Below are 23,055 nucleotides of genomic sequence, written 5' to 3'. Positions count from 1 at the left end.
CATGGTGGGTGGGATTCTCACAAGATTTACTGCACTCCAAAACTATTTTGTTTTAAAACATTTTCTTTAGGGACAGACAATCTAAGCTACCCATTAGACACTTTCTAATCACTTCTCAAACCCCGCAGAGAATGGTCAAAAAGGTCAAAATTAGCATTTCACAAAGACCAGGTGTACTTATGAACAAAGAAGATGGAGCATGCCTAGTTTCCTTCCAATACAGATAACGGTGTTTCAGATTTGAATATCATGGGAACATGGTCACAGATTCAAAGTGTTCAGCTTCCCTTCCAAATCTCAACCTGCTAGGTAGCTAAACAGGTATCAGAATGTCTCTAATAATCGTTCAGTATGACTGTAGAAGCCTTTCTCAACCACAGAAAAACAGGACTTTAGAGGGCTTTAACTGTAATAGCTTCTTTCAAAATTTCTGAGTATGATTACTATTTCTCTCCTCCTAGCCAATGATATATCATGGCTTGCTATTTGGCCAGATCTTTAGAAAAGTTAATTTTTCAGTTGCAGTACTTTATTTGTGAATCCTCTTGAGATTGGTCTAGTTAAGAAGAATAACAAATGCTTATTTCGGCTGTCGTTACAGAGCATTCAGTTCTAAAAAACTCAAGCAAATGAAGTAAACAGCAAAAAATGAATAGTTTTTTTTCCCCAAAATCATTTATTAGAACATCTCACCTGGTTGGATGTTTTCTCTAATGATGGTGACATGGTCATCTCGGTCTGGTCGTGTATGTTCATGCCAAAAACCTATCACATGACCCAGTTCATGGACAACTATGCCAAATTTATCACAGTTCTTGCCAATAGATATAGCTTGAGGACCATTTCCCCTTCGACCCACATAAGAACAGCACCTGCAATTAAAACACAAATACAGATTAATGAATTTAGAAAATTCAGTTAAAATCTGAGAAAATGCTTTTTAAAAAAAAAAAAAAAAAAAACAGCAGACTACACACTGTGAAGTTTCTGAAGTCTCTCAAAATCTAGAGCTAATGCTGGAATGACAACTTATTATTCAGAATACCTTATGAAGAATTTATGCATTATTTTATTTTTTATTCAAGGTCTTCCACAAGACATTAGTTGTGTTTAAACACAAGTGTCTCTTGTGGTCTTGTACTTCCATATGACACAGTAATGCATTTGCACTCAAAGAATTAATAAAGTCCACTTTAGTGAAGTACCATCTCATCGATGTACATCACTGCTTTCCTGCCCACACACCATCAAAAAAGACATGCAGAAGGAACAGGAAAAAGTATGCACACACTTTCTTCCATGCTATACTTCTGCTGTATGTCTTGAAAGCACTCACCGTTGTCATGCTCACCCAGTTCTGATAGGTTTCCTATATTTTGACCCGAAAATTCACCCTTCCTTACTAATTCTATTTATAAAATGATGCAAATGCAATAGTAGCCCATTAAAAGAGTCAGTTTGTATCTGCTAGTGCACAGTTGAAAAAACAGCAGAAGACATCCTGCCAGAGATGTAATATCCTGTGGTGCCTCTTAACAATCTCTCCATATTTTCTATATTTTCTGTTTATCTGTCTGTGGATGATGTATACTGCCATTTGCAACAACTCTGTATGAAGAGTTTGAATGCTCTTAATATTAGTGAACCATTTCTTCTACCACTCCTGTTTTCTTGAAATATAAACTTTTAGGATGTTAGTCCCAGAAAGTCATATTCCCCTCCCCACCCCTCACCCTGCAAAAAAAAGAAAAATATGCTTTGCAAGTGCTCTTGTGTTTCATTACTCTTCTGCTGCACTTTCACAAATTATACCTTTTCAGCATTCACAGTGTCAACATTTATCAGAGATGTCTGCTTGCTTTTTCATTAGAAAAGACATCTGCTGATTAAGCCAGCAAAACTGTAGAAAGGAAGAATAGAGCAAATTCTGCAGAAATCTATGACAATTTCAGATTTAACAATCTAAAACTGATTCTCTTTCACCTCAAAAAATTTTAGCTGTTACAAGCCAACGTTATATTCCTTAATAATAACTCGATTTCTCATCTCTGCTCTGTAATTCTGCAGTCTTTCAGATGGAATAGAACTGTGCTGAGTAGAAGTTCACCTCCTCCTCCTCCTCCTCAAAAAAATAAAAATCTGATGTAACATTTATGTTGTATTTGTTCTTTGAGGAGGCTAATGTTACCATGGACTATGGTCCAATCCTTCATACATATCTGTGGTCAATAAAGAAAGGGCAGCCAAGGAATTAATTCCAATCGTATATTAAACTCTACAGCCTCCAAAATTGGCTCCCTTTCAGGTTTTGTGGAGTTTTCTCTTTCATTAATTGGCTGGTCATTCGGTCTTAATTGGGCTGTTTCATTGATTTTTGTCTAAAACAACTAAATCCATCAAATATGAATATTAGAGGAATACAGTCATGACACTTCAGCTGCTTTTATGTGTCCTTAGTAAACATAAACTGGTTTTGCAAGACTGAATAAAATGAAGGATAGCTATATCCAAAAAAATGACAGTAATACCTTAAAATTATAAAAGCAATGCCATTTATTTTATAAAGTAAACATTATTGTAACAACCTCAGATAGTTGTATTAAGAATTCCAAAGCTGTCTTTAAAAATACCACTTGGAAAATTAATTGTCACGTTATCACAGAATCATAGAATGGCTTGGGTTGAAAAGGACCTCAAAGATCATCTAGTTTCAACCCCATGCCATGTGCACCAACCAGCAGACCAGGCTGCCCAGAGCCACATCCAGCCTGGCCTTGAATGCCTCCAGGGATGGGGCATCCACAGCCTCCTTGGGCAGCCTGTTCCAATGCATGATCACTCTCTGTGTGAAAAACTTCCTCCTAAACCTCCCCTTTCTCACTTTAAAACCATTCCCCCTTGTCCTATCACTATCTACCCTCGTAAACAGCCGTTCCTCCTCCTGTTTTATACACTCCTTCAAACTACTGGAAGGCCACAGTGAGGTCACCCTGCACCCTTCTCTTCTCCAAGCAAAACAATCCCAGTTCCCTCAACCTTTCCCCAGAGGAGAGGTGGTCCAGCCCTCTGATCATCTTAGTGCCCTCCTCTGGATGTCATCCTGACTGGTTCTCAAATACTCCTACCCTCAAAACAAGCATAACTTATAACTCTTTCTTTCCTGCTCTAGGCAGTTCCAAGCACAGGTATGAATCACCATTTTCCTTGGCCTAAGTACAGAATTAGCCTCTGTGCTCCAGCTCTGGCTGCGCAATAACATGACTTTCACACTTGAATTTCTTAAGGTGTTCACTAGTGACTACTTAAAAAGCAAAGGAAATGCAGACTTTCTGCCATCATTCTGTGCATTGCAGGTTTACACCTCTGCACCATCACAAAAGAAAATAAAGAACATTATATTCTATATAAACTGCAGTAATGGAAAGCAAATATGTACAATACTTGGTATAGAAGTAAGCACTGATATAAATAATAGTAGTGGAAGTACTGCCTTAACATACAACACAGGCAATAAAATGGAGTGACGAAGAGCAGAAATAAGATTAAAATGAAAATCTAGAGTAATTATACTACTTTATCTCATGATTCCACTCTGGATTTCACCTTTGCACCTAATATGTTGACATGGCTTTGTTTAACATATTTTTCAGTTTGCTGAATAAATATTATTGCTGCAAGTCAATACGTAAACATAATTAAAGCACTACAGTATTTTCAATGTCTTTATTGTGTCTGGGTACTTATCTTTCACTTGTTCCTTAACTATTTGAATAGCTTTCTATTAGCATAAGGAAATTGCCAAAGTTTTTACACACTCATTCACTCATGTGTAGTGTCTGTAAAATAATAACGCTTTAGATCCAAAAGGAGATTTGTTGTTGTTCTTAAATTTTGCACACACTATTATTTACTGTCACACCCCATTGCAGGGGGAATGATTGAGGACAGACTTTGTCAAAAGTTGCAGAATCTGCAGAAACTTCATTCTCAGAAAACTTCATTAATTTTAAGACATTAAAGAACTGCTGTGAGTGTTGAATTCTGAATTTATTGGCATAGGCAGTTGCATTATGTACACCAAATTAATTTGTTAAGCACAGCCCTCGGCCCCAGACTTCACATCTTCTAGAAAATATTCATCCTTAGCTTTCAGTGCTTAGAAGTACTAGGGTTCAGCATTCACCTTGGCAGTCTACAGGAAGTCATGGCAGAAAACAAAATCAATCAGATGAAGTAACCCACATTCTTTCAGAATATGTCACCATTTCCATATTAGTTGAAACTAATGAGTTACGCTTCTCTCCCTATGTTAAAGTTATGCACATCATTATGGTAATTATATTATATGGGTCTTGGACAAAAAAGTATGCTTGATGCTTATTTTATAGACAGAAAAGTATAAAATACATACAGTCTGTAAAAATTCTAAATTTGGGTATGGTACTAAATTTGGAAGAAAAAAAAACACAAACAGATTTTGTTTAATTCTGGTTGGAAGGGATCTATGGAGTACTTTAGTTCAACCTCCTGCTTAAAACAGTCACATATCAAGTCAGAAGACAGCTGTTCAGGTGTTTATCCAGTTGAGTTTTAAAAATGTCAAGAGAGCACAGCCTCTCCGAGCAACCAGCTTCAACATTTGGCTGTCCATACTGTAAGAAATATATATACCTGGTCTGATTCTTTCTTCATCTTCTGTCTGTTAGCTTGCATTCTCCCACCAAGCATCATCTTAAGGAGTCTGTCTCTCTCTTCATGTTTCCTTCTCTGTAGGAACTAAGGCTGCTGTTGCATATATTGGAAGCCACATGAACTAATTCTGCACCCTCAGCATCTCCTCACAGGGCCAACACCCCTGAGCACCTTGGCAGCCTGCTGCTAAAGTCCTTCCAGGTAATTAATGTCATTCTCATATGTAATGTCTACCTATGTTCTAGAAAGTGCCAAGCAGAGAAGGACAACTCCTTTTCATGAAAGGCTGCTCATACAGCCTCAGGTGCTGCTGGCTGCCTTTGCAGCCAGGGTCAGCTTGTACTTAACTTGCTGTCTGAGGACTTTCCCCACAGAGCTGAACATCCCAGCTGCACAGCTTTGTACTCAGCCCTTCTGAACTTCATTGAAAAGTTTGCAAAAAAGGAGAAGTTGGGCATTACCAGCGTGCTTAGTGGCTTTGCGTATCGTATTGGATACTTCTAAAAAATATTTTCTTCTTAGAAAACAAAAATGAAAAGAAAGAAAAGGATATAGAATGCTTCTGCATCCTGTAGGATACAGAATACTTAGGACATCTAGGAGCTGGCATAATTAGAATTAATGTTCTAAATACTCAGATACAGAATGTGCGTATGTATGTTTATATGTATATGTATTGTATATATATATAATATAATATATATTGTATATATATGTATTGTATTGTATGTAGGTATGTATTTGCAGGTGAAGATAAACTGTAAAGTATTTGTTTAGAAACAAAATAAGCCCAGTGAGTAAAACAAAAAACAACTAACAGTCAGCTGCATACGGCAATTTCCTTAGAATATTTACTTAGTAGGTTTTAAGCTCTTTCCAGAAATTATCAATCAATTTCTTCAGTATTTCTTAACGGCCTAAAGAGAATTAGAATTAATGTGAGTCTCAAAATAACAGTATCAGTACACGCTCAAAGAGGGTCATGAGGATTTGTTGGGTTGTGTCATGTCAAGCACATCAGACTCATCCGATTAAGCTGCAAGATTCTAATCACTGCAACGACTGCACTGAGGCAAAAGGTAAGAAAAGCTAAAATAAATAAATATATATATGAAAGAAATTAGTTTGCAACATCCTGAGGCTGATCCCAGGTGCGTCAGGCAAAGAGCCAAGAGTCCTCTGTGCTTCACAAGCACTTGCCATGCTCCTTAAACTGAGTCAACTGACAGAACTTAAAGCTCTTGATCTCTTTAATCTTTATTGCAACAGACAGCAGTTAGAGACAGTAACTATTTAGGAATCTCTAATTCCATGTAATTGGTCTAGCTGATCAATGATGGTGTACAAAGAGAAACAAATGACAAAGCAAGCAAAGTGATTGCAACACGACATTCTTTCTTTCAAGTAATACTATTTCATAACAACTGCCAAAAATGCTTTTAAATCATTGTAAAGGAAGAGAATCTCATGGGGTCACAATGTTGCACTTTTTAAGAAAGCTGCATTATTACATTCCTTGGGATTTAACAGTATAGCTGTCCCTTAACAGACCACAGCATCAGCCTGCCATGGCACTAACTGTGTGAAGTTGTGGATTAAAAGCTGCAGAACTTCACGAGCATGCTAGGACTGCGTACCATCGCTTACACATAGTGAAAGATCTATATTCCATATAAAGCAGATACTGGCTATGACCCAGCTTCATGGCAGGGATCAATCAGTGCTCATTACTAAATGTCGTGACTCACAGTCCTAAGATCTGTTTTGAGAGCAGAAGTGGTGACTGCTCCTTCATCTGCTTGACGGAGATGACTACACCAGTATCACAGACAGCTACTAGAATGCATTCTTTCGTTATCAGTTTCTCATCCCAGTGTACTAATCCTTCAGTTCATGTTAATACACCATGTCAGGGGTCACGAGAGTTGAAGAGGATAACTACCACCCATTGTGCAGGCCATACCACCACCCATAGAGGAGCAGTGTTGGCTACCAGTGACAGGAAGAGTGCCAGCTGCTAGAGTTAGTAACCACCCGAGAGCAAGAACCAACCCAATACACACACACAAAAAAAAGATTATTGAGGACAATCTGAAGCACTTCTCTTTCCATACAAGTGACTGTGCACCTTACAGAGCAGGTAAACTTCCTACAAGCTAAAAATGCTGCAAAAGTACATGTAAGGTAATGACTTTACCTATTTTGACAACTTAAGCATTTGCCTGCAATGTGTATTAATATAGTAGCAACTTAAAAAAAAAAAAAAAGTTAAAACATACAGAAGCCTTTCATTCTACAACATTTACAGAAGAACATGAAAGAGATTTGATTTTTCTGTATATCAGACAGCTTTGTCAAATACTCAAACTGGAGGGTACAGCACCAATGGTAGTTATCTCAAGTTTGTCACAAGAAGTAGTAAAGTCTTCTGATGGAGAAAAAAAGCTAACACAAAGTCAGATGAAAGGCATGCTGAAGTACTAGAGCACTATGACTAACTGCTCTTTCTTCTTTCCTTATTACTTTTTGTCTCACTATATAAAAAGAAGTCTGAACTTTTACTTAGAACTTTTATTAAGAGCATGTGAATAGAGGCCAGTCAAGTTAGCTGCCCCCTTTTTCTTTTTTGGCTTTGCAGACAGAGAAATATACTGACTACCTTCAGGCACTTTCTATCTGATAGACAGAAACACGAGCATGAAGAAGACAAACATTATTTGGAACCTGCTTACAGAATAGATTTTTTTACTTGCTTTAATCAGCTATCTGCATCAGAATTTGTTTTAGCATATATTAACTCCAACGTACTCTGCTTTGGTAGAAAGATCACAAGTAACAATACAGTATTCTTATTTTCATATCTGCAACTAATGGGTACAAATGACTACTATAATTTTAAAAATTCAAACTAGTGTTTCAGAAACGTCTTCTCAATAATTTACTGCTCTCAAAATCATAAAAAATACATTATGACAAGTAATTGCAGTTTAAGACTGCAGAAAATGAAACTATAGTGATGGAGAAGAGCCCTCTAGCCATAAAGAATTAAATTTTCTTTCCACATAAACCTCGTAAGTAAACTATAGAAATCTATTATAAAAGGGAGTATGAAGTTAATTGAAAGAATATATATATACAAAATGAAAACTGATAATATGATCTTTAAACTTGCAGTCTGAGAAAAGACTGCTAAACACAATGAAGATAAGCCTGGAGCTGACAATGACTTGAACAGATTGGAGAGATATAAAAAAGGAAATATAGCATTATCTACTGTCCAGAAATGTGCAAAAGGTGATGCGTGCTGGGCATGGAACCTGTGGCAGTATTAGGGCTGTGGAAAGAACTAAGGAGTGTAATGGCAGTTGTGTCCCAGGCAACCACAAGTCAAAGGTGGGAGGCATTGAGAAACAGATCGCGGAGATACCTAAGAGAACAGAGAGACTTCAAAATATGAACTAGCTCTAGCGCTGGCTGAGCAGAAGTAATGACTCATCTGGACAAGTATGTCCTTTTCTGGGTTCTCAATTTCAGGAAAGATGTGGAGTAGTCGAAAAAGAATTTCAAAAGAGAATAACAAGGTGATCAAAGTCCTAGAAAAAATGACTTGCCAGGAAAGCTTAAATGAATTGGACATTTTGTAGCCTAGAAGAAAATGGAACTGAGGGCGGATATAATAAGAGTCTCAAAGCATATGATAAAGTCCTTAAAAAAAAAAAAAAAAAAAAAAAAAAAGGAATAATTTGTTTTCTATGGTCATGGTGAGACGGAAAAGAAGTTGATGAGCTTCAACTGCAGCAAGAAATCCCTATTTTTGTTATGATTAAAACTATTGCCACCAACATCCTCAGATTCTTATACTAAGGATACTGAAGCAATGTATTTCTTAGCAGGCTGTGAAGTATTCATTTTGCATGTTTTTAGAAACAAGTTAGACAAGCATATTTCAGGAACGTCATAGATAGTTTCCATCTTCAGGATGCTCAGATATTTTTGCAGCCTTGTATGTTTATGATAACAAAAACTTCTCTCACCCATTGTTGAAATGGAAACTCTCAACTGTAGAAAGCTCATGTTTCTACCTCTGATAACTAATTCCTCTATTTCAAATATGCTCTTTTTTTCATCACGGCCTTTCTGGGCAGAGCTTCCCACGAACTGCTGCAGGAAGTAATGCATTATGCTCCTTCAAAATATCCTTGAGGTTTGCAAAGGCTCAAAGACACATCAGTTGTTAGTGTACTGTTACTGCCACCTGAGACATCTGCAGATAGATATTGCCATGTCAACTTCCACATATATGGCTTTGTCCACTTTCTGTTTCATTAGATACGCTATACTTTGACTATGTGCTCTCTGTGGTAGGATTTATCATTTAGTCTTTATTTCAGACAGTGCTGAGTACAATAAAGTTTCCCTCATCTGTGAATGTTAACTAGCATGGTACAAGTAACAATAATGACACAATGCGCTAACAAACCAACACAGCAGGGTTCTATGGGAAAGCACAGAGACTCATTTCAATGTGACTGGCCATGTGGCAGAAGGTGTTTGCAGATGGTTTGGTGTCACTTTTGTCTATTTTCTTTCCATGGAAAACAGCAGCATTGTATACAAGTTGTGAGTGCATAGTAGTTTCTATTCACCCAGAGAAGACGCACTCCTATTTATCTGGCACTTTCTGAAACAATCAGAACTCAAAAGAGGTCCTTCTGTTTAGCTTAGGCTTTTCCTCACTGGCAGCCACACTTTCCCTGTTCTTAATCCTAGAACTGTTACAGACTTCATTAAGTGTTAGCTGTATGGAAAGCATCCACCAATAAAACACTGATGGCAAAGGATAATGGTGACTTTGAACACAGATGCTGAGTATACTCCAGCTTTCTGGTCTGAATTTGTTATAATCCAGCCTTCACCTCATAGTGACTTCATCTTATGAAGCACAAGCCAACCAATGAAGTCGTAGCATTTACCTTTCATGAAATATATCCATACTTCTCTTCCTAACATGCCTGTGATCATTTATCCCTTTCACTTTCTTTGTTTAAATTCACATTGCTTTCTACATCGCCAAGAGCAGGCAGGCAACATTATTATTCTATACTTCCTGTTTTTTTCCAACTATTTCTAAGTATTCTCTATCTTATGAGTTGCATTGCTAACTAAGTAATAACAGCCGAGCTGGTTGAAAACAGAAGTGCATTTAATTTGTCAGTTTGTAACAGAGTTCAAGAGCACAAGAATACAAAAGACAAGGTCACGAGCATTCCCCCAGAATACATTCCCACACTGCAAGTATCTAAGGTTCAGAGAGGAATGTCTGGGGTATTTTAAGCAGACAAGTCTACATGTAATCTTATAGACTACAGTAAAGTACATTCAGGATCATACCTGCAGTATAAGGAGATTCCAAAACTTCCCTTCACAACCTTAGCCTGTAAAACTTATGAAATAGACATGCAAAGTTCTCATTGATCAGAAAGTCAGCAAGACAGACAGCTTCTCCCTTTGGAGAGAATGTGTCCCCCTATGTCCCCAGCAGAAGCAAACTACCATAAGTACAGTATTTCCACATGTAGTGAGTGAAAACAAACGTGGTGCTCACAGGCAGTTCACTGAGCACTATATTAAATCGAGATTTCTGAGTGCAATAAATAACAAACGTAACTGGCAGATACATTTGTCAGCAGAAATATCTGAGGATGGAAAGCGATTGACTGAAAGCTATGCTAATGAATGACAAAATCTGTTTTGTTCATTTTCACTTGTCAGTGATCTGGGAGAAGGAATTGTGAAAAGGTTCTAAGTTTCTTGATTAAATAAATCTGAGCAAGGACAGTCAATGCAATAAAAGATAATACCTTAATTACAAATAAGCACAGTTAAGCTGGAGAAAGAATAGGGATAGGTGTTTGTACTTGATCCAGCAGAGAACATGTGATATGGAGAAAACATCAAATACACAGGCAATTAGGCTTAAGGCACCTTTAGAACAATGTATGTGAATACTGAAAGTATGACAAAGCCAACTATAAGATCTCATCTATGATTATCTAGTAAGATAATTTTATTTAGCAATATCTGAGAGGCATAACTTCAATAATCACTACTTTCAATTAACCCACAGCCAAGTAGAACAGAAGCATTGCTTAAACACAGTAACTATTCCCTTCCTTGCAAAGTAGCTATTCGCTAACAACTGCAAAGCTGAGAAATGTGTCCAAACACAAAAAGTGTGACTATCTGTTAACATACAGGCGCACTTACCCACAAGGTCGGTATGTAAATACGATATAACTTTCTTCATCACTTCTTTCAATAAATGTAACACACGTGTACTTTTCCCAGTGTCGCATAGCCTGTTTGAACATGGCGCGCTGCGTGCCTGCAAGAATTGCATGACATGAAATAAGAGGCTTTTCTAACTGCTCCCTAAAATCAGATTTTAATAGTAGGAATATAGGCCTGTAAGGAGTTACTGGACCGTTAAGTCCAGTGTCACAGCACTCCCATGGGCTGCCAAACTCCAATCTAAGGGACATTCAGATCATCAGCTTGCCATAACGTACTGGCCTGTAAGGGGACCTCTACCAACTGACACACCCTAGCAAACATAAAACCTGCAATAAAAAGCACAGCTGTGTTACACAAGAGGAAGACAGCAGAAGAAATTTAGTGTGGCTTATGTGCCTCTGTTTGTATATGTGCTAAGCAATTTCCCAGATGAAATTACGATGTGGGAAAGGGAAGGGACTTGAAAAATCCTTGGTTCCTATCTATCTAGTCGGAAAATAAATCAGTGGATAAATTCCTATAGTCTTCAAATATGGAGACTAATTTAACATCAGCACACCAACCAAGGCATCTGAATTTAATAATGTTGTTTCAAGCAGGGACCAATTTCCATTTCCTTCCCATCCAATCCTTTCAGAAATCAAATTACTCACCAAAAGGCGAAAAATGTATTTTGTTACTATACAAAGCATACCTTGATATTTGTTTTAAGAAGAGAAAGAAACACATTCAGGAACAGTCTAGATACAGAAGACACCAAGCCAGGTCTCCACAGAGATCAAGGCCCTGTGCATGCTGGCTGCCCATACGGTGCTGGAGGCAGCATAGCAAAGCAGTTTCACTGCCTAATAAAAGACAAGGCTTATTAACTTAGAGGCAGTACCTGAGAATATTGTTGCTGAGCTAGAAATCCACAAAGAACTGTACTCAGCATGAATTTGCTGGCAGAAATATATCCACCTTGCATTCTCTCAAAGCTACATTTTCAGCAGAGAATGGATGGATAACTCGGGGCGTGGGTGATGTTTGCTTGTTTTTAAAATGCTTTAACTTAAAGACAACAAAATCTCAAAGTTTATAAAAAGGATGAGTTAAAACCATGCCACGATCCTAAGAATTAAGGGTTATTTCATCTTGTATTGCCCTTTTATCATTAAGCAATATTCATCAAGCTTTAAAACCTACCTTTATGAAAATGTAAAATGTTTAGCATGTAAACCTTTTACTTAGTTTACAAACATTCTCCCAAAAGATTGCTATCCAAAAACAGAGGTTACATAGTCTGTAAATACCCAGACTAAAAGATTTACTAGAACAGTTTGTTTGGAAAGAAGGTCTCTGATTTCTTATGTCCATACAACATGTGTGAATTTGCATGTTTCTTTAGGCTTCCTGTATTACTGTGCACAATAAGATGCTGTTATGTATTGTTTTCTATCCATCTCTGTTTTTCTCTACATTCCTTTTTGTTTTAAATTACTGATTATATCCACACTGATACTGATCCACTTACATTTTTCAGGAATGATAAATGTTCTAATTTTTTTCTAAATTTACATGCTAAGAATTACATACAAATATTGAAGCCAGCTTTTTCTTTTTGTCATGTATAATAATTAGGTACCCGTTTAAAAGCCAAATTGAGGAATTACAAAACACATTTAAGTCATTTAATTGAGTTAAATCAGTTTAGCAAAATACACGTCCCACTAGTTAATTCTGTTATATTTTTAAACTAAATAAACATACTTTTTTTTTTAATTAATAAAACAAATTTCAATACATTCTGTTACTTAGGCTCCCAAAAACAAACATAACAAAAGAAACATCAAACAAACAGACTTCCCTATCTAAAACACACCTAAATATCTTTATTACACAGCTTGCCCTTGGGAACAATTTATTAAAGGATGGCTAACATTTTCAAAGCAGATGCACTCCTGGCCTGATCCCGCAGAAATCTTTCCATTGTGTGACTTCACTATAAATGAATAAAAAAAAATAAACCATATTCTTTCTCCCTATATAAAGCTGAAGACTTACCAGTGAAATTTCCACCTATTACGTATGGAATGACACCCCCTGGCCATATTCTTTCTGTTCGCGATGTAGCAGCTCTGGGAAATCTGTTCTTCTCATTTTTCCCTGAGAATTTTACTGTGGTTCTTCCTTTAGAAGTATTATTTTGCTCAAAGCCTGTAACGACAATTAAAACACTAATTGAGATCATTAAAAAGAAAAGAAAGAACAGAATAATAAAGAGAGAACCATTACTGAATAATTATTTTCCATGACGTCAAAGGCATATTCTTATTTCTATATGCCCTTTAAAAACAGGACACTACTATTATCAACAATCTATTACTACCTGGTTTTACAGGAAGTGCTTGAAATGGCGTATCTAAATCTTCAACTTCCAAAAGTATCTACACTAAGAATTTGCACACAAGCTTACTGACTGAAAGAAACACTGTCTGCATAGTTGCATCTAAATTTTATCACCTAACAATAATAATAATAAAAAAAAAGAAGAAGAATACACTTCCTTCTTTTGTGTCTTTTATTTGCTGTTGTTGTTGTTTTGGTTTGGGTTATTTTTTGTTGTTTGTTTGTTTAGTTTTAAGAAAGTTTGGATTTCTCCAGCAGGGAAGAAAAGGCAGACCCCACGTAATCACCACATTTACTGCCCTTTAAATTTTATTCCTGGAACTGGAAAAAAAAAATCAAGTGCATGCTATTCCTAGAGCAATGTACAGAAACAAGTCTATTACATTCGCTTTTGTTATCGTGAACTATCTGGAAAAATAGATAAATTATTTGCAAAGTAAACTGTAAACTTACGGAAAAAGTCACAGTTAATTTTTCCCTCTGATCTCCGTTACTTGCACCTACTGGTAATAGCCACAACATTCTCAGATGGAAATCTAACTTTCAGTTTCACAATAACTCTATAACACTTCAGAATGTCAACACATATTTTTCACAAATGAGATTTTGCATCCCTGTGGATAAGCATTACTCATGGCTGGAAGTTGGAAAATCAATAAAAGCCTACTATTTTGAGAGATTACCAATCATCCTTCTGTTACAGGTAAATATCTCCTAAATCAGCTGAAATTTACTGTGACTACAAAAAAAAGGATAAGGACAGCTAGACAGGTACTTGTACGCCATAATAAAGTTAGTTGTTCTCTTCTGAAGCAATCTGTAAGTTAGTATGGGTATCAGTGAAGATGATTCAAATGAATCACGCCAAGTGATCTTGCATATATAAAAGACAACAAGCTCTTATGCAGTACTGAAATGTCATAAAAATGAAGTCTATATACCAGCATATAACAGCAAAGTCAGTTAGAGTGTTGTGGTTAATCTTACAAGATATACACTGATGCATGTTGACACACTGTAGTGTGATGAAAATGCAGTTTTACATATTTTCTTTTGAGAAGTTGACATTCCTTGACACTAAAATGACATCTTTTTGTACGAAATATGGCAAATGCACTTGGCCAGTATTAATGGAGATTCACTGATATTGCATGCTGAATTCAACTGCATTCATACTGACAGAAGGATGATGTGTTTATTTAGTGCAACACACCATAAAAGCTTCAAATTGTGTGACTCATCTCAGTGCCCCAAATGGATTCAGAGGAATAAGTATTATATTAGCATCTATTTATCACGTTCCTCAACTGACTGAGCAGACATTGTATTGATAAAAGTAGAACTTATCAATATGAACATAACCACGCTAAATAGCTAAGGAAATTTTAATATGAGAGGTAAAAGCACATTTTAACTTCCAGATCTTATACTGGAAATAGATCTCTAAGAAAATCTGATGAAGAGCTAATCTCTTCATTACTATTCTCATAGTGTTTAAAGTTTGCTTATGCCAACAGAAATATAGAGACGCTTTAGTATGTTAAAGCATTGTAATCATTAATACTCATGTTACATCATCATATCAAGCAACCTGATAATTTAAACAGTAAATATACCAGAGCCAAATCTTCTTATCCTTTCTATAAGCTGATAGAGGGCACCTCGCTTTTTTGACATCCCATGCTCTCCAAAGCCACCTTTGAAAACAAAAGAAAAAAAGAAAGAATTTAGAAAAGTTAAGAACATGGAAACTTATACCTACAGCAACAACATAGCCAGAGGAGATTGCAAGTATCCTTCAAAAAGTGCTGTGTCTTTAAGGAAGTTTAACATTCCTGAATGACTTGCCTACAAATTCTTCAAGTATCCTCGACAATGAAGCAAGAAGACATTTTTAGCTGAATTTTTTTTCTAAAATGCATTCCAGAATGTAAGCCAGCATGTCTTTGTTATTCAGACAAGTCACAGTAATTACATCATTTAATTATTATTTGGAGCTTTTTCTTCTTTCTGGTGACACTGAGATTCTCTGAGCCGTATTCATAGACCGCTAGAAGCCCTACTGTCACAAAAGTTTCCTAAATGTATGCCATAACCTTCCCATTTGAAGGAAAACGGGTGAAAGGAAACATCCAAAGTTTCATCAGGAAAAACAAACCAGACCAAAAAAAAAAAAAAAGAAAAAAAAAAAGAAAAAAAAAAAGCCACTTTAATAAGTCTAATTATACCATGAAAGTTTTGGCTTTCTTTGTCAACATGAATGTGCAATGGACTCTCAGAGGCTTTCAAATGTCACATGCAGGCGTGTACTGCAATAAGACCCTACAGACATATATGTGTGCCATTTTGGTAATCAATGAGCAATAAGAATTCAACTAATAGTTTATTTTAACATCTATCGTGTTACTTCAAGAAATGTACAACATTTCTGAATCTAGCATGTACATCAGATGCATGTCACAACCCACCTTCACATCTAATTCTGCTGTGGTTGCACGTGGTTTTGAAAATACACTTAAGCTCAAAGAAAGAGCACTGATAACACCATACAGTCCAATAAATCCTCAGAATTGTTAAGAAGGCTTTGAGATTTGTCTATGTTTGTAATAAATCATATTTAACAATCAATAACTGTCACAGGACAAGAGAATTTTCAAACTACTCGTGCAACACCAAAAGTCAGATAGAAACAAAGAGACCACCAAAATATCCAACCACCACAGAGCAGACCTTTCCATATTTCCCATTAAACATTTCAATACATATGTGGAAAATATATTTCTTAAGAGGCAACTTAAAATCATACCATATAAGGCAAGTGAGTCCATGGGCTGCTCAGTGAATAACAATGTGCCTAATTATTTGGATTACACTGTCACATAGTTGCTAGCTCTCTGGAGACAAATTTTCCAAATTTTTTTAAGCATTTTAGATAGATGAGGTAATAGTTCAACACATTCCTTCCCAACAAGTTATATGGTTAAATGTAATATACAGTAAAGAGAATATAACCATTTAATTGCTTCTATCGGTCATTGCAACTGCCTCTAATGTTAACATTTGTATCATAAAAATGCAAATAGAGTCCCAACAAATATAAAATAAACTTTGTAAAAAAAAAAAAAATAGTAACTTTAATGTGGCAGAAAAAGACTCCAATACTTACTGAAAGAAAGTACTATGCTATATTTATTTCTTAAAAAAAAAAAAAAAAATTCAAGTATCATTACTTTGATAACACAGCCTGTGTAATCCAATTAGTGGAAAAAAAAAAATTGAAGTGTCTTACATAACTAGTCTGGCTTATATTATGATTTACAGTCTTGCCAAACTGCAGTCTAAATATATATATACTTTCTGATTTTAAATTTTAATCATATTTGTGGCATATCTTTTTGCACTTGTAATAGTATACACGTGCTGTAATCTTTGCTCTTGCTTCTATTCACAATAATTATATATTATAAATTGCATGAGTAAAACAAGATGCTCAGAGTAAGCATCTGATCTTGCAAATCCGTACTACCTTCCATTTCTAAGTCGCTATCTAATATTGATAAGCCAGTTATTGGTAATGTCTTTTGGAAATTTTGCAGTTTGCAAAAACCAGCTAAACTCCAACTTATGCATCAAAATCTGTTGAACTTATATGTAATATTAAAAAAAAAAAAAGACTTCTACTCTGTTTCAAAAAAATATCAAGATTGCTGAGTGTTCATTGAGAACGGGTACAAAAACAGTACTTTCAGCAGAGTTTGTTCTCAAAGTCCATTTTCCACTGATTATTTCCCTTGCATTGATTCCCTCTTGCACAGTAAGGGTAGACAAATTTGATCCAACTGCATTAGTAACCCTCAGTAGGACAACTCACTATCCTAAATAAGATATTGCGTTGACTGGCAAAGATAATGAGCAAACCTCAAGACAGGTAAGTAAAAATAAAATATATAATGTAAAACAGTATAAAAACAGCTTAGATCAATATACTTTAACAACAGCAACAAAAGAGAGAGCGAGAAAATAGAGAGAGATCTTTGGAGTTAAAAGGGAAAGATACAGAAGTAAAAGGAAGATCGGCAGGCCAAAGAAATCACTTGACTGAGTGCACTTTCAGGGGAAATGACTGACCTCACTGTCTACACTGTCAGCAAATCTAGGGGCTGAAATATTTTCAAAGTCAATTAAAAGTATTTTGTTAGAGGGGGAAGGGGAGAAGGAAACCAGGGACAATTAACATTATCAAACCCAGTCTTGATCCAAAAAAGAAACAATGGTACTAAAAGGAGATAAAATAAATTTTCAGGGTATTAAAACAATATCATCAAACTATAATGAACAGTTGAACTACCCTATTTATATTGATGTGGAGAAGTTAAAATGAAAAATGCTTCTTTTGTCTGGTAAATTCCTTTCTGGTCATTCCTCAAAACGATCCTTGTTTTCTAATATTAGGAATCATCAAGGCAAAGAGCATTTGAGTTCATCAACACATCGAACATGAGTAATACAAAACAAATTTCGGCTATATGCATATATAGATTCTTTACTATGCATAAACATTTGCTTTCACACCTTTCCCACTTTGATTTTTTTAGTGCCATACTCTGAAAGCTTACCCATTTTTGAGTTTACAAATCACAGCCTGATAGCATGGCTATTTTCAGACATGAGGTAGGCAGATATTTAGACATGGACTATTTTTTCAGACACACATACAAATGTTTAGGAGCGAATAATATCTCTTTATCTGTTTCTCTGAAAATTAATCAGATTATGGTGTCTGGCACTAAGGCACCATATGTGACAAGGCAAATGATAGCAAGGATAACAATGTTGTTGTGTTGCCTGTGGTGTGTAGATTTAACAACAACGAAAACAACAAAAGGTGCTGCTGTAATTCTCGAATCCCAGTCTCACCTCCAGGATTCCACATGCTTTTTCCAAAGGGCATCTCAGCTCCACTATCAGGAACTTGCAGTTGGAAGTAAAGCTTTGCACAGCTTCCTTTCCCACATTACTACCTGCAGAGAGGACTGGCAGAGATTCCTCCCAGTTTCTGCTCCTTGGTTCAACAAGTTGCTTTGCTCTTTGTTTGCTTTTTAAGCAAGAAATTCAGGAATACAATTAAATTTTCCCCTTTTGACTTAACTAAAATCAATTCATGTTCATTGCCGAGTAACTTTTTAAACTGTAAATGAAACTAATATTATCGACAACGTTTTAAAACACTGACTGCTTTCTATTTAGAAGTAAATAAAAGGAAAAAAATAAGTTAGAAAGCAAGTTTGAAATATCGTACCTGTGTTATGGCCAAGTCTTTCATTGGAGTGCTGCGTAAGGTCAATTGTCCTGTCAATTTGAAAGATTTTTAAGTCTTCATCATCTAAGGCAATATCTCCCCAAAAGACAGCTTTAAATAAAAAAGAGCTCAATTTAATTAAAGAATTTATTTTGACATCAAAACCAATTTGAAGACTATATTGCCAGGTTACAAACCTTAGGAAAATATATGACAAATATACAATTATATTATATACTTTTTTGTACTGATTTTTATTTTTATACAAAGAAAGAAAATTATAAAAAGACGAATCATTTGTATTAGTATTCTCAAATTTTTACAGGCTAATTTCTTTAGTAATTGCATAAATGCCATCATATAAATGTAACATTAATCAAGTAATAAATTTTCACCATATCTAATGATTTGTACACATAAATACAGCAGAGGAGACTAAGAACCACTGAAAGACATTAACATTTGAATTACAAAGCAAAAAAAATGAACAATACTGAAAGAACACAATCTTTATTTTTCCTAACATCCTCCTGAAAATGAAACACAAGTGAAGTCATTCTTAACATTCCAATTAATTTCTGCATTATGTTACGTTTGCATCAGAGAATTGATATGTTTTCCATTATCCTCTTGGTTGATTTCTATGCTGTCCTTCGATGTTTAATCTCACTATAAGGATTCCTTCAAATACTTTACTTTTCAAAACCCCGTTATTTTTCATCTTCTTTTTTTCATCCTTTCCTAAAACTTTTTGGTGTGTTTCTTCTTTTCTCTTTTCCTGTTCTTTTTATGACTCTCAGGTGTTTGGGTTTTTTTGTTTGACTTTTTCATACTTAATTCATCTTCCCTAAACTGCCATCACAACTCAGTGAGTAAAGATATATGGCAAGAATCTTGAACATCTTGGCAAGAATTTGGGATCTACACCTTCAGCATACAGACCATTTTTTGCTGAGATTCAATCATGAAATCTCCCTGCCAACGCAATATTATCATTAAAACTGAGAAAGCTGTATCCTCAGCTAGCATTAATGAAGTCAACAGTATATCACCAACTAACACGAGCACAAGTGACACCCTCTCTGCTCTACTTACATTCTAACTGATTCTAAGCACTAACTAGTTTTATTTTACTGTCATTTGGTCAGCTCCTTTTACATACATACATACTTACAAACACACACAAATATGTATATATGTATATATGCAGTGATCATTCATCTGATAATACTTTCAGTACATTCCTGTTATTGTAAAACTTATTTATTCTTATTGATTAATGCTATATTAATAATAATTTAATCAAATTCATACCTAAAAATCTTGGCTTAAGCAAAAATTACGTATTCCCACAGAACTCCCAGATATTACATTATGTCTTCATTTGTCTATTACTTTTTCCTGCACTCAGAGCAACTAGATAAAGAAATCACACTAAAAAACTCCTTTTGTCTGCCCTGTAAAATAATTAAATTTGAATAAAAAAATAAAATAGAGCACCTACATGGACCTCAAAAAAGAGAATTTTCAATTAAAACCGCAAACATCTAAATATGAGCATTTCCACACACACATATATATATATATTTCTTTGCATTAAAAGATGTTTATCAAAAACAGCAAGTATTTGAGACCATTTCTGAAACCATTCAGTCACTTCTCATACATTTGTGAATGTTCTCCTTCCAAGGGTTGCTATTTCTCTATGTACACATCAGGCAGATCCTTCCTCTGGCTAACCTATCCTCACCAGTGATAGCTTTTACCATCAAGTGAAGAAACAGAGTTAATGGATGCTCTAGTTGATTTCTGCTTAAATTTTCTAGGAAAAAAAAGATCTTAAGTGGTTAGAGTTTTGAACAGCGAGAGGAGAAATTCTCTGAGTTAAATACTATTTATTATTCCTATTTTAAGAATCTTCTCGAGGTTTCTAGTGGATGTCACTCATAATAGGGGCCACTGTATAAGCACAATGAAAAACCACAAAATTTGATATACCAAAAAAAATGATAAGAGGAAGAAGCTATTTTCACTTTAGAAAGACATCCGCAGAGGTCACACAGGTTGTCCAAATCAAACTTGAGGAAGTGCTAAAAATTAACAGCAAGCCCATTTTTCTTTCCTGGTTACCCAAAACAAAACAAAACAAAAAGTTCTGAATTAACAAAATCTGCACTCAGAGACAGAAGTGTATGAGCAGAAAATCGCTTTGGTTTCAGTGCATAATACTGATGTATAAATATGAAACGAAAACTGAAGGCAAGCTGAGCTCTAAACAAGTATACATTGTAGAAAAAGACTGGATTGAAAATATGTCCTCTCCAGGATCCACCTTTAGCACTTCACTGCGGTGATGTTCACTTTGCTATGAAAGCACAAACAGTATGACTTAAGATGAGTTTGTCTGACAAATGCACTGAATTTCCTTGCACACTAAGCAAAGTGTCTTACTGTTTAAGCAAGGAGCAATAAATGATTGCTGGAAAACAAAGCTATGCTTTTTTTTTTTTTTAAACATCTGGACTGACAGGTAGAATTGGTTTTGACAGTAATGAAGCACGCTCTTAAGTTTAATAATACTACAGCTGTGGTCATATTACAAACAGTGCTGAAGCAACTTTGACCCAAATGTAAACAAATAATCTTCGAATCCAGTAAGATTTTCTAATGTATGAGCTAAATATGAGTAACAAGAAAGAAACAGATGTGATTGCTTGCAGAGTACAATGCAACATTCGGAGTTTTCTTCAGACTACAGTTGTTTTTACACAAGTCAGTTCTGTTTAGCAGGTCAAGTAAAAATGCAACAGGGTAAAAGGCAGAAACATGGAAAGAACTAACACATTGAACTTCAGCAGCAAATGAGTAAGTGCCACTTGGCTTCCACAGAAATCAATCCAAGATTTTCTGAACTAATTTCAGTGCAACTGGAAAGAAATATGCTTGGCAAGAGAGAAAAAGCTGGTAACTGTTTCTTTTTATGTTCCCCTTTTTCCAATGAAAAGTCTGCATTTCAACCTTCAAAGCCTGAAGCAGAAACTCACCTGAACATTAACAAACACAAGGAAAAAAAAGAAAAACAATCACCACTTCCGTAACTCTTAAAACTATGCTTTAATTTTTCAGAATGTCCGTGGAAGTCTCACAGTACTTTGTAACTAGAGAGGACCGTTCCTGTCTCCTGCCTTAACATTTTTATAGCCTGAAACTATCTGAAGAAGTTGCTTTCTATACTTCATCTTGTCACATGCCAATTCGAACCTTATGGAAAACAAGCAGAGGATTGCTTGGGTATGTTAGGTATGCTGAAGAATGCGCTAAAGAGCAGGTATGGATTTAATAGGTCCCTTCAGGAAACCTCTGCCAGAATTGGCATCTTCAGCTACACACCTCCTTTGTTCTTCACAGATAATTCAGCCATAAGTTTACGTCAGAAAATTGACACAAAACTGATAACCAGTTTTGCTTAACATGCCAAAAAATAAAAATTGAGGTAACAGAGTAGAACTTTTAAAATGATCCAAACAAAGCTTAAACTATCTGTTTCAGTTTGCTTCACACTCTCATGTTGTCTACTCAGTGATCAGGAAAACTTGATGTTTACAAGCAAATTTCTCATTTGATTTGAACATGCAGGAGTGACAATAAACAGGAAAAACCTGTTGGAAAACTACAAATCTGATACAAGAAATGTACACTTCTTTATACTAAACATTGTACTAAATTTTATATAACTTCACTTTTCTTATTTTCTGAGGGGGTTGCTTTATTCCATTTAAATTTTATACAGGCACTACATTACGCATTCATACAAATTCAACTGGCAGAGAGAATATAAATAAATATATGTATATCTTCCAGAAAGAGGAGCAAAATTTTACCCTGTAAAACTCTTTCTATAGTAGTAAAGGAAGATTATGCATAAACATACATTCTGTTAATAGAGAAAATGCTCTCCGCCTATAGTTGCATGAAATCAGAACTGCATCTCGAAGCACTCAGCCTTCACTTTCAAAAAGGCACAATTAAATTAAGAGACAATATTCTGATACACAAGGCAGTTAGGCTTGTTACATGCAAACAACTGCCTCACCATCACAGAAACAGACAGGAAAATAATTATACTGTAGAAGACATCTGCCATCCAGGGATACACATCTTAACATTACCAGACAAATAATGTGATAGAGAAGGAAAAATAAGATTATTTCTAACACAGAAATCAAGCACGGGAACTTCATTCTAAATGTGGCAACACAGACTATGATTATGGATAGTTAACATTTATCTGCAAAGCTCTCCTTGCTAAAATACTCCTTCAACAGGACCAACACCACATCAAATATCCACTATTCCAGATGAACAAAACATGGTACTAAGAA

At 35.5% G+C, this 23,055-nt stretch overlaps 1 protein-coding gene across 4 annotated transcripts in view; it reads right to left on the bottom strand.

Annotated features, from left to right (window-relative positions):
- TLL1 (tolloid like 1) overlaps positions 1 to 23,055 on the bottom strand; it is a 132,242-nt gene that overhangs the window by 55,355 nt on the left and 53,832 nt on the right. For 2 of the 4 annotated variants that reach the window (XM_085222038.1, XM_085222039.1), the window contains exons 2-6: positions 18,674 to 18,784; positions 14,991 to 15,071; positions 13,030 to 13,182; positions 10,960 to 11,077; positions 694 to 872 (exon numbers count right to left, since the gene is read on the bottom strand). In XM_085222038.1, coding sequence (XP_085078164.1) covers positions 694 to 872; positions 10,960 to 11,077; positions 13,030 to 13,182; positions 14,991 to 15,071; positions 18,674 to 18,784 — 642 coding nt within the window. Of the gene's footprint in view, positions 1 to 693; positions 873 to 10,959; positions 11,078 to 13,029; positions 13,183 to 14,990; positions 15,072 to 18,673; positions 18,785 to 23,055 lie in introns of those variants that run through there. The other 2 variants (XM_085222040.1, XM_085222041.1) reach the window with 2 other exon arrangements.

Source organism: Meleagris gallopavo, chromosome 4 (genome assembly GCF_905368555.1).
Source record: "Meleagris gallopavo chromosome 4, MGAL_WU_HG_1.1, whole genome shotgun sequence".
NCBI classification, from domain to species: domain Eukaryota; kingdom Metazoa; phylum Chordata; class Aves; order Galliformes; family Phasianidae; genus Meleagris; species Meleagris gallopavo.
The sequence above is the reverse complement of the archived record's forward strand: the minus strand, read 5'-3'. Positions and strand labels throughout refer to the sequence as shown.